The sequence below is a fragment of the Rhopilema esculentum genome, chromosome 8, assembly GCF_057945365.1.
Source record: "Rhopilema esculentum isolate cy_ngs chromosome 8, ASM5794536v1, whole genome shotgun sequence".
Classification (NCBI taxonomy): Eukaryota; Metazoa; Cnidaria; class Scyphozoa; order Rhizostomeae; family Rhizostomatidae; genus Rhopilema; species Rhopilema esculentum.
In genome coordinates, this window is record NC_142822.1 from 9,948,246 (window position 1) to 9,959,736 (window position 11,491).

The 11,491-nt window shown below is 35.3% G+C and overlaps 2 protein-coding genes across 3 annotated transcripts; both read right to left on the minus strand.

The window, feature by feature from the left end:
* Positions 1 to 1,355: 1,355 nt before the first annotated feature.
* LOC135694819 (uncharacterized) lies at positions 1,356 to 5,598 on the minus strand. 2 transcript variants are annotated; one of them, XM_089109604.1, is made up of 4 exons: positions 5,267 to 5,598; positions 4,507 to 4,789; positions 4,236 to 4,368; positions 1,356 to 3,255 (listed from the first exon to the last, which is right to left on the minus strand). In XM_089109604.1, the coding sequence occupies exons 1-4, from the start codon at positions 5,305 to 5,307 to the stop codon at positions 2,834 to 2,836; spliced, it is 879 nt and encodes a 292-aa protein (XP_088965730.1). In that variant the 5' UTR covers positions 5,308 to 5,598; the 3' UTR covers positions 1,356 to 2,833. The 2 variants fall into 2 exon arrangements, with proteins under 2 accessions (XP_088965730.1, XP_065069771.2); XM_065213699.2 differs by having other exon boundaries at positions 1,357 to 3,255; positions 4,507 to 4,816.
* Positions 5,599 to 7,343: 1,745 nt separating this feature from the next.
* Positions 7,344 to 10,986, minus strand: LOC135694676 (uncharacterized). The gene is made up of 4 exons (XM_065213501.2): positions 10,817 to 10,986; positions 10,129 to 10,438; positions 9,862 to 9,994; positions 7,344 to 9,444 (listed from the first exon to the last, which is right to left on the minus strand). The coding sequence occupies exons 1-4, from the start codon at positions 10,855 to 10,857 to the stop codon at positions 9,023 to 9,025; spliced, it is 906 nt and encodes a 301-aa protein (XP_065069573.2). The 5' UTR covers positions 10,858 to 10,986; the 3' UTR covers positions 7,344 to 9,022.
* Between the last annotated feature and the right edge of the window lie 505 nt (positions 10,987 to 11,491).

The following is an 11,491-nucleotide window of genomic DNA, read 5'->3' on the forward strand; positions in this document are numbered from 1 at the left end:
ATATAAACGCGATTCAATATTTTCTACCTTATCAGCACACAGGCTGGAAGGTTGGATGATTTTCTCTATATACAGCTGGAAGTTGGAATAGAATTTGCATGTGAAGATTCGATGGGTTCATCCCACCTGCCCGATTATGGGCTGAGAGGTGGGATAAATTTGTTCATATTAACAGACTCTTATTCTAGGCTGTATTATGGTAACGCACAAAATTTACTAAGGATAAGCAATCAAAGTGTCAAAAACTTGAGGATTAATTAGTCTAGTCAATTGAGAGGTTTGTTCTGCTCTACGATCGTACTTGTAGGCTATCATTAATAGATGAGTGTAGAAGTATGCTATTCACGAAGAAGGCTCAACGCATAAAAGCCTGCCACCAACAAAAGATGCATTAGTAGTATAGCATCAAGGAGGGCTTGTTTAATATTGTTAGAGCTTATTATTTCCAGAAACCACCGACATTAGTTATTTGCTATCTCTATTAAATAATTATCCCCAGGCTTGAAGCTATTTGAAATTTAATATATACTTTAGCTTATGCTAGGAAAAAACCTTTCGCTTGGTTGGTGGGGATAAATTTTCATACTGGGACTGTCCTGATGACATTAAAAGGCTGGAAGTGATGGTGTTGTCTTGTGAAAAGTTAATAGATTCTTTCAAGGCAATTTTTCAAAAGCGACCACTTTTTCGTTGCCTTGGTAAAAATCAACGATATATCGAGTTACCTTTCACTAGCCAACAACATTCAGTCACCTAGTAAACCCAGACGTCGTACAGTGAAAGTAGTTTCATATTCTCATAACTATACTAAAGATTCTTTCATTTTTGCAAACCAATTGTGCAGCTCGTACAAGTCTGTTGTGATCTTAAAAAATACGATTTTTTCATGATACTTCTAAGGCCAGGTAACCAGTACCACTGAGTCTCAACTGACCTCTCTTCCTATTTTTGAATTCCTGTTTGCATTAAAAAAGATCTCATTGTGAATTGAAGTTGATGCTTTTTCCGATAAACTGTTTGGAAATTTGACATAAGACACACTTTTATCGAAGGCACATAATGCCAATCCCTCGTAACTCTCTTATTTAAGAGTTTCAGCCCTTACTCAATATTCCAAATGAGATTCGACGATGTTTCTTTTTTCCAAATGCTAGCAACGTAAATTAAGTTAATTTGTTGTTTTAGCACTCCTGAACATAGTAAAAATGTTGCTGGATCGATTACTCAGAATATCCATGATAGATTCTTAAAAAGGCTGATGATTCCTCATTGAAAGGATGAAACGCGTTCCGGAAAAAAAATTGTCTTTTTTCATTGTTTTCCTAAAACATTTTTCTTTATAACACTACTGCTTTTTGTGAAACAAAAGTTTAGTTATATATATATATATATATATATATATATATATATATATTATACTATACATTAAATTATATACATATATATAAATCAATATATGTCGAATTTAAAGTAACGATTATAGATAGACCTAATGGAAATGGTAGGATACATGTTTTTGCTTGCTGAAGATCTTAGGCAATATTTTATCGCTGAATGCCTCTTAGAAATATTGATTAGTTTAACGTCAACTGTGTTTGGTGATTCTTTATTGGTACAGACAGTGTATTCACCTTAATATTTTTCATGGACTAGCCTGAACTACAGCAAATGTACAACCACTCAAAACTAAGCAACGATTTTAAAGTATTCTTCCTCTGCGCATTCCTTTGAATTTTGTAAGACAACTCTACACAAAACAATGAAATTTATGCAGGTTATGGAATGTGATTATAATACATTATAATGTATCTTTCCAAAAAAAGAAGCCGTAATCAAACTGTTTAAAAAATATTTACTCAAACTGTTTGAAAGATATTTTAACTGAGGACACCTTTTCTAGTATTGATTTTGCGAAAAGAGATGTTTTCTATTTCAATTCCCTGGAATAAGAAACGAGACGATCTACTGATACTAATGTTCTAATATGCAAATGAACACGCAACAATGGGTCCACAGGGGCCGGCGCTGACCTCCCTCCCCTGCCCGAAGGGCAGGACGGACTTTCCCTGGGAAGGTTTTCAATTGACTTTTAACTAAACATATAACGACATTCTTTATATTATCAAATTACAATGTTTTCTTTTATAATGTGTTGATTTCTAAATAGCAAGCAAGTTAATAGGCCTTAACTGTTATACATACATGCAACTGCAGTGGAGTTTGAGGAAATGCTCATTAATTAGCGGGTATGCGTCAATTTTTGGGAAAACTCAGGCAGAGTCAAACAGAGTCTCGGAGAGTCAAAGCAAGTATAACCTGGGGAGGGAAACTGCGAAGGAGAACGGGAAAGGAAAAGATGTTTATGGAACCAGAACTATGGGAGGATTTTGAGAATAGAAAAGCGGAAATAAAATCAGATTTTTCTATAAAATAGCAAATTCCTAAGACTATTGTTATCTGTGTTTTACTTTATTAGAAATATAACTAATCCGTAATTTCCATCCTTGAAGAGTATGTTTTCAGGAGATTACAGGCTAAAATTTGATATGCCTCATTTAAATGTGCAGTCGAGCCTAATAAAATTGAGCCTGCTTCTTATTGAGAAATGACACAAAATTATGAATCTTGTTTTTCATATAAAAAGCAAAGATTTTGCCAACTACGTCTTTACACATAGGAACATCTCAAACCAACTAAAGCTTCCACCACCCTTTCCACTAAAAGAGCTCCCTTGAGCAGATCCCCCCCCCCCTTTAAAGGAGATGGAGCAGCTGTGCAAAATAGGTATTCGGGTTACAATCTTTTGGGAATCTACAGAGTATAAAATGTGTTCTTATGAGTAAACCTCTAGCTCACAAAGCTCCATTATTGTTCGAGTCTCAGCCAACACAATGACATAACGGCCATACATTACTGAAGGACATTCCAAACTGAGGTATTGGTTTATCTGGGTAAAACTGGCACCGTTGACGCATTTAGGATTCACTCTACCATCATTCTCCACACTCATGCCGACGCGAACATCAAATGGGTTCATTCGATGCCAGCAACAGTATTGTCTGTTTTGCAAAGCAACTGATCGAACAGGAAGTTTTTGTTGTAGATCAACACGAAACCATGGAGGAAATTCCTGATGTGTTGTAATGGCACATGTTGCGTGATGCCCTACTAAGCTACCATCAACTGCATTGGCTCCAGGTGTGTCTGCATCATGCTGCGTCGAAAGAACTGCTGGCTTGTGAAATGCTATATTCGCTAAAAGAAAATTAAATCAAGTTTTTGAAGGCATAGATATAGAAAATGTTTTTTCAAATGAGGGGACACATGTATGAAGAGAGTGACACCTCCAGGAGTTGCAAATAGGCACCGTACCTCGGTTACTCAAAAGAGCACATGTGCACTGTGACTTCCCCACCCTCCATCACCCCTCCCTCCGTTCTTGCATCTGTGCTCCAATGGGGACAAAAGGGCTACAAAAGGCTAAATTCAACAGAATTACATACAGGCGAAATTTTTTTCTTTTACTTAAAAACTTGGTCAGAGCTCTAGAGAAAAACTCTTTAAACATTCATATATGTTGGTGCATAGCAGAGTTGTCAACATTAAACAAAGTGTAAAACCGATAGAAGCCGGTGCGAAACCTCAACAGTTTGTCTGTTTAATGGATTAACGATATTATACATGGTTTATCAATATCAGATCATGATTTCTGAATATCATTTTCGACTGTTTCAGCGTCAATGGAAACCTAAAAATACATCATTTCGACCCGTTCTCAATAGAGTCCACATTTTCTCAACGTCCTTACTTGAACCTGTGCATGTGTATTCATTTACATCGGCTAGATATTTAGAAAAGGATAGGACAGGCTTTGTTTTCAACATGACATAGAAGGTCCAGGAAGCCAGGTGTGAGAATTCTAATTTGCTCCGGGCCCTTCCTCTTACGCTAAAGTAAATATTTTTAATATGGTGAATTGTTTTAAACACAAGCATTTCCAAAAAGGCATATTTGTTTTGAGACACCAGTTCTTCAGCATACCTTACAACGTGAATATAAGAAATTCCGTTTAAAATTCTAAGCCATATGGCATCCCTTTTCTTAGTAGCAAAAAGAAAGAGTGACAAAAAAGAATTCCTGCACCTTATTGACGTGAAGTTTAGCAAAAGTTTAGTAAGCGGTTCCCTGACTTCCTTGTACCACGTATACCGTTGCTAAAGAAAATAGATACCTACCAACGCATTGCAATTCATCATTCAGTTTGTATTTATCGCTGCAAACGATGCACCTAAAGCCTGGGCACGAGCACGTGTCAATACAGTACTCTGACTGCCTGCAAGGCTTGAATAACTCGCAGTAAGAACCAATCTAGAGCAAGAACAAAAATTTATTTCATCCTGAATGCAGAAAGATGCTAGAAAGACTCAGATTTTTACAACCGATATGGAAATTTGAATCCTGTTTCCACATTAAAATGAATAAAACGTTTTACTTCCATAAACATACATTTTTAGTGTTGTAATTTGTAGCATAGTAGGTCCAGCCATCTTTGGTCCTGAAATCTACCAAGTTACCATTCCCCTTTGTTTGAGTATTCAGCTCGCAGTTACCTTCACCAGATCCTTTGAAATTTACAGACTTACATCTTTTAGTAATTCTGCAATTATCAAAACAATCTTCTAAACTTGAAGCTGTCAATGTTGAAAGCAATCGATTATAAAGTGCGTAGCCTGGAGATGAAACATCAAACACTCCGTCTTCTTTGCATGGCAGACGTAGAATCCATGACCTAGCACGAGTTAGGAACAATGCCAGACTTGAAAAGATTTAAGAAAAATGTTTTTAAGGAAAGAACTGCAAGAGCTCGAAACCGGCTCTTTCACAAAAAAAGAGGAAATTTATCTTTTGGTCGCCTTTCACGAAAATTTGATAAAGAAAACATATACAACAAAATTAGTATATTTTAATCAACATTTATAAAATGATCACAATCTTTTTATTCTGAACCATTACAGCTACATACAAATCTGCAAAATTCAGTTGCTTTTCGATTGGATTGTCTTGACACTCAATATTGTAAAATCTTATATCACTCCTATTTTGACCACTAAAACACCTACAGAACTATTTTGGGGCATCAAAGACTCTACTTTAGACCTGTAAACAGAAATCTTTTGTACATTCTGAATCCCTCAGTGGAGAAACAAAATAAGATAAACAAACAGATTTTTATGTTCAACAAAAGCAGCATTCTAGTGATACTTACCTTGAAAGCATAAGAAAGATGCAAACATTTGGAATCCGCATTATTTTTTCTGCGAACCTATCACTCCACAGAATTTCATGACAGTTTAGAGTGAAACCTCTTTCTAGTCCCTCTTTATTGAAATTATTTTCATCTTGCTAAGCAAACACCTACCTCATGTCGAAGTAGTTCATATGACTATTCACTAGAACAGGTATCAAAGCATTGTACTTAACGAATCCAGTTTGAAGAAGATAGCAGCCATGTTGATCTACCATCTAATGCAATTCATTTTCATTCAGCCTGGACTGTTGGAGATGGCTTTGTTAGGCAGGTTCCTTACGCAAGCGAAATCTAATCAATCTTGAAACCATGATCAGCTTGCTGTTTCTAGGAGAGCAGTAGGAGAAATTTTTACTTTACTTCAATGAACAAGAAGCAATCAGGAGAAGCTAAATCTGAAAATGATTCATAATTCATATTGCTGCAATTAGCTGAAAGATATTTTGAACACCATAGCTCCAGGTGCCACTAAAAGGCTCTGGTTTTGGTTCTATTAAAGATTTGTGACATTGTTTTTTTGAAAATTTATGTTACAGACACGCAAATTGAAGTTTAACTAGAAAACCGAGACCAATAGATTTCCCCTGCCAGCAACATTTTTATGGAGAGTTGCTACCTATAAGATGTCATCTCTACTTGTTTTAAGCAAAAAAGTTTGACCTGGAAAAGGGGCCTGTGTATTAAGAAGTTCTCTTGATTGGCGGCGTTTCAACCAAAATTTTAATAATTATAATCATTTTTTAAGGTTCTTTTAAGGGTATTTTAGGGCTGGTTTTTAATTTGGTTTAGTCTTGTGGTTAGATTGGTCCCGTTATTCCGTCTAACTAGTTGCTTTTTGTCGTTAGACGAATCAATGCCGTATAAAGAAGAATTATGAGTCTAACTTACCGCCCTTTGCCTGCTTACAAAGGACTCATGTTTGTGAAACTCTTTTTCGTTTTACATTTGTTTCGAAATACTCTAAAAAGGCAAAAACCTGTTTCTTGAAATTCACAATTAACAGCCTTTGCAAATACAGTGGAATCCCGATATAACAAACACCGGATATAACAAACTTCCCGGTATAACGGACTAAATGTCTGGTTCCTTTGTTTCTGCCTAAGAAACTCCCAACAAATTCCCTCGGTATAAAGAACCTCTAAAATAACGAACTCTCGATATTACACGAACAAAATTTTAGGTCCCTTTATAATAATTACCCTCGATATAATGAACTTTTCATAATTTTTCGAATGATTCATTGCATTTTCAGATCAAAACATCAACTGGAATAAAAATATATTATCGTGAAAAACGAGTCACATTTTCTTGGCAACTTTTTTGAAAGTTCAAATAAATGGTATTTACATTAAAAGTTTCATTCGAAATAACGCCATGAATTTTATTTACACTTTTACCCCGCTTGAAAGCGCATGTATTTATAAATTCATCATTTTACCTTTTTACAGGGTACAAAAAAATAAACGATTCAGATTCAGGGGCATGTGCTTATAAGAAATGATATTGTAACAAAAAAATGGCCTGAGTAATGTTTCAAAAGTAGATTCTAGATATTCTAACAGATATTCAGTATAAACTTCCTCAGGATCCGAATCATTATTAATGATTATAATTTCTCCATTCAGGTCTTCTTCATCAAGGATGTCTTCACCATCATGTCAGTTTCTACTCAAAAGAGAATTTAAAGAAATCGATAATGCAAGAAAAATAATCTAGGAATGATTTAAACGTCGTTAGAGAGAAAATAAATAGCCATACTGCTGTTTCTTTGTTCATTTTTCTCGAAAAATCTGTAAGATTAAGATCAACTTAGAAGCTATTCTGTGTTCCGGACCCCTTGAGCACAGGTTACTTATAAGCACGCCGCGTCTATATTCGGATATAAGCGCATTCGCCTTTAAATGAGGTGTGCCTATAAGCGGTGTAATAGGGTACCTAGATTGCTATTTGGCCCTATTCGCACTGCATCTAAAAAACCTGATAATATTAATCCCTTATTGTTCTATCTTCAAAGGCGGCAAGGGTTTGTCAGGAAGTACCGTAGGAAGTAAAATGCGAACAGCAAAATCTGAAATTTGACAAATTGTAATGTTTCGACTAATTGGTCAAAGGTTCCGTCGTAGAGCTCTGGAGCATCACCATTTTGTGAAAATCTATGATAACCAGTGGGTGACTCGACGAATATGCCAGAATTATGTTAACACTAATAAAAAAGCCCAGGGTGCTATTTAAAATCATATCACGATTTAAAAAGGTACAATTTCTTAATGGCAACCTGATAACGTGTTAGATAACAATACAACATCTCAGAAAACTGCCTAATGCGAACAGAATTCTGACAAACTTTGTTAATCATGAAAAAGTTTTTTTAATTGGCGTGAGAATATCGGGTTTGACAAACATTATCATATTTGCAGTGCGAATAGGGCCTAAGGCCTTTATCAGTTCCTTTCCTATTGTGATTTTTACAGTTTCTGAGAATGAATGTTGCAAATGTCATTAAATTAGTTTTGTCAATGGTTAGTGCCAACTTGTTGACAGTTAGCCATTTTTAACTTTTTAAGACTTTGAGTTTCAGAGTAAATGTTTGCACCATCAGCAAGTAAATAGAAGGAGAGTAATGATGTTGAACTAGTTAGATAATTACTAAAAAACTAAGAAATGGAATCTTCAATAAAATGACCCTTTGTAGCAGCCTATTCACTTTCAACTTGTCAATTGAATCACAGAATAGATTGAATATAAAACGCTTTTTATGTAATTTGCAACATAATTACAACATAGTTGAACTAATCAAAGCCAAAAGTTTTTGCAGAAAAGCAGCATAATTCATAAATGGTCTTATTAATGTTGAAGCTTTAATCGTTCAGCTAACGATACAAATTAACTATGAAATTTAGGTGAATTGAATAATTTTAAGCTGCTAATTTTAAGCTCAAACTTTCAACGTAATATTGCCGCGTAATTTTAACTAAAGAAACACTGTGCTAAGCCGCCAAAGAAAATCCCATTCAATAGGAGGAAGTCATTTTGTTTAGAAATTCGAAACTTTGAAAAAACTGGGATACAGAAGCTAAGATGGCAACCTTTCTGACAAGATATAAAGTAAAACGTTACATTAAAAATATTTTTTCTTTATGATATTTAAGAATTGTAAACATTTGCATAATTATTTTTAAGAATATTCGACATGTTAAGAGTTTTTAAAAAAGAAATAAGTGTTATAGAAAATAAATTCTTGTAATAAGGTTTTTAAGATTGCTTGGGTAGCAAAAGAGAAAGTCAGAATGTGTTTGGTTGTGTATTGTATTATTTTTAGAAGAATTGTTACTGTTTAACTCAGACATTTTTCAATTAAATGATCTTATAGGTGCATAGGATTATGGGCGTTCCTCTTACCCTTTGAAAAATACAACTAAACCATCATTTTATACCTGGCTGTATTACAAAAGACAATAATCTAAATATTTTATAGGCTAAATTTTAAAATGCTTTAAATAAATTACGGTCAGGTCTGATAGCATGATCCTTTTTTAAATAGATATATAACATTACATGAATTTTGAGTCTTGTGTGTTGTTAAGAATTCAATTATCAAGCTCCCTTTTTTCATATAGGCACCGAAAGCATCCGCCACACCACACCATATGTGCAAAATTTGTAATCGAATTACAATCTTTTGTTAGTGTCTACATAATACAAACAAATTTGTTCTTATGAATAAACTTCTAATTCGCAAAGCTCCATTATGCCTGAAGTCTCAGCCAACACAATGACATAACGGCCATACATTGCTGAAGGGCATTTTAAACTGAGGTATTGGTTTATCTGGGTAAAACTGGCACCGCTGACGCATTTAGGATTCACTCTACCATCATTCTCCAGACTCATGCCGACGCGAACATCAAAAGGGTTCATCCGATGCCAGCAGCAGTCCCTCCTGTTTTGCAAAGCAACTGATCGAACAGGAAGTGTCTGTTGAAGATCAACACGAAACCATGGAGGAAAACTCTGATGTTTTGTAATGGCACAGGTTCTGTGCACCGCTTCTAAGCTACCATCAACTGCGTTGGTTGCGGGTGTGTACTGATCATATTGTGTCGATAGTAACGCTGGCTTGTTTAATGCTATATTCACTAAATGAAATGAAATCATTCATTTGAAGGCAAAAATCGTAGAAAAGTATTTTAAAAGAAGGAGCACCTGTTGGAAAATTGAACACATGTTGGAGTAGGAGGCATCTCCATTTGCTGCAAATAGGTACCTTTGTTAATGAAAAGCGGGGACAGGTGTGCCCAGTTCTCTTCAGACCTTTCTATGAAAGCTAGAGAAGTTATTTTTCATTAGTTGAAATGTCATAGGAAAGGAGCTTCCCAACAGCATATTAAATGATAAGCTCCTGTTCTTCAAGTGCAAAATTTCTGTGACCAACGGAATCTCTTTCTCAACCACTCAGGGAGAGTAGGTGTCATGAAAAGTGAAATTTACCGATGTAGACTATTCCCTGCTTTTCAATACCTTGAATAATGTTGCTATAGAAAATAGATACCTACCAACGCATTGCAATTCATCATTCAGTTTGTATTTATCGCTGCAATCGGAGCACCTAAAGCCTGGGCACGAGCACGTGTCAATGCAGTACTCTGACTGCCTGCAAGGCTTGAATAACTCGCAGTAAGAGCCAATCTAGAACAAGAACAAAAATTTATTTCATCCTGAATGCAGAAAGATGTTAGAAAGACTCAGATTTTTACAACCGATATGAAAATTTAAATCTTGTTTCAACAGTTTAATGAATCGTTTTACTTTCATAAACATACATTTTTCTTGTTGTAATTTGTAGCATAATAGGTCCAGCCATCTTTGGTCTTGAAATCTACCAGGTTACCATTCCCCTTTGTTTGAGTATTCAGCTCGCAGTTACCTTCACCAGATTCTTTGAAATTTACAGACTTACATCTTTTAGTAATTCTGCAATTTTCAAAACAATCTTCTAAACTTGAAGCGGTCAATGTTGAAAGCAATCGATTATAAAGTGCGTAGCCTGGAGATGCAACGTCAAACACTCCCTCTTCTTTGCATGGCAGACGTAAAATCCATGACCCAGCACGTTGTAGGAGCAATGCCAGCCTGAAGTAGAATTTAGAAAATAGTTTGTTATGGAAAGAACTGCAAGAGGTAAGATCATAGGAAGCGAAAGTCACTTGAAATTTATAGTACAATCTGCATCTCCAAGTAAATCAAATCCTCCTTATAGATAATTGTATAAAAACTATGCAATTAAGCTTCTTGGGGGTCACATTATGCTTCAATATTAGAGTAGAAACTTATATCCGTTCTTCCTTGCACACTCAAACAAAAGCAGCTCTGTCTATGTTGCATCAAGGACTCTACAATAGACGGGCAAACAGAAGCTTTCAGAATATTCTGAATCCCTGTCCCTTTGCACAAATTAAAGATAAAAAAGTTTCATAAATTCGGCGATTGTAACATTCCAGAGATACGTACCCTAAAATCAAAAGAAGGACGTACACATTTGGATAATGCATTGTTTTTTCTGGAACCGTATAACTTGTCAGAATTCATCACAGAATATAGTTAATATATCTTTCTTCCTCAGAATACTGGGCCTTCTTGCAGGCTACCTGTATACTGAAATGACTTCAATCACGCTAAGCAGTCACTTACTTAATCACGCGATAGTTATTTAGACATGTGCCAACAGCAGGTATTGAAGCATTGTATTTAGCGAATCAGATTTGAAGGATATTGCAGCCAAATAGATCCCCGATCTAATGCAATTCATTTTCATTCAGTATTGAGAATTTGAAATGGCTCTCTTAATCAGGGAACTTACGCAAGCATTTTAGTTTTCAAACACCATCTATTATCATTGCTGGTGATACATATATCAACAGGAAGGTCATTTATCTCCTTGAATGGTACTTACAAAGACAAATACGGGGAAACAACAGTTCAAAAACGGTAAGTAATTTACGTTCCAGAAAAATTCTGTGGAACAGAATCTTTGTCGGAACTAATGAAAAAGCCTTTGTTTTTGTTCTTACATAGACATGCATAAGTGTCACAAGAGCACCAAGGTCGATGACTTAGAGATTGAAATGCAACGTTATTTTTCAAAAGAAAGATGAAAAATTTGATTATAGCCACATATTTTATGTT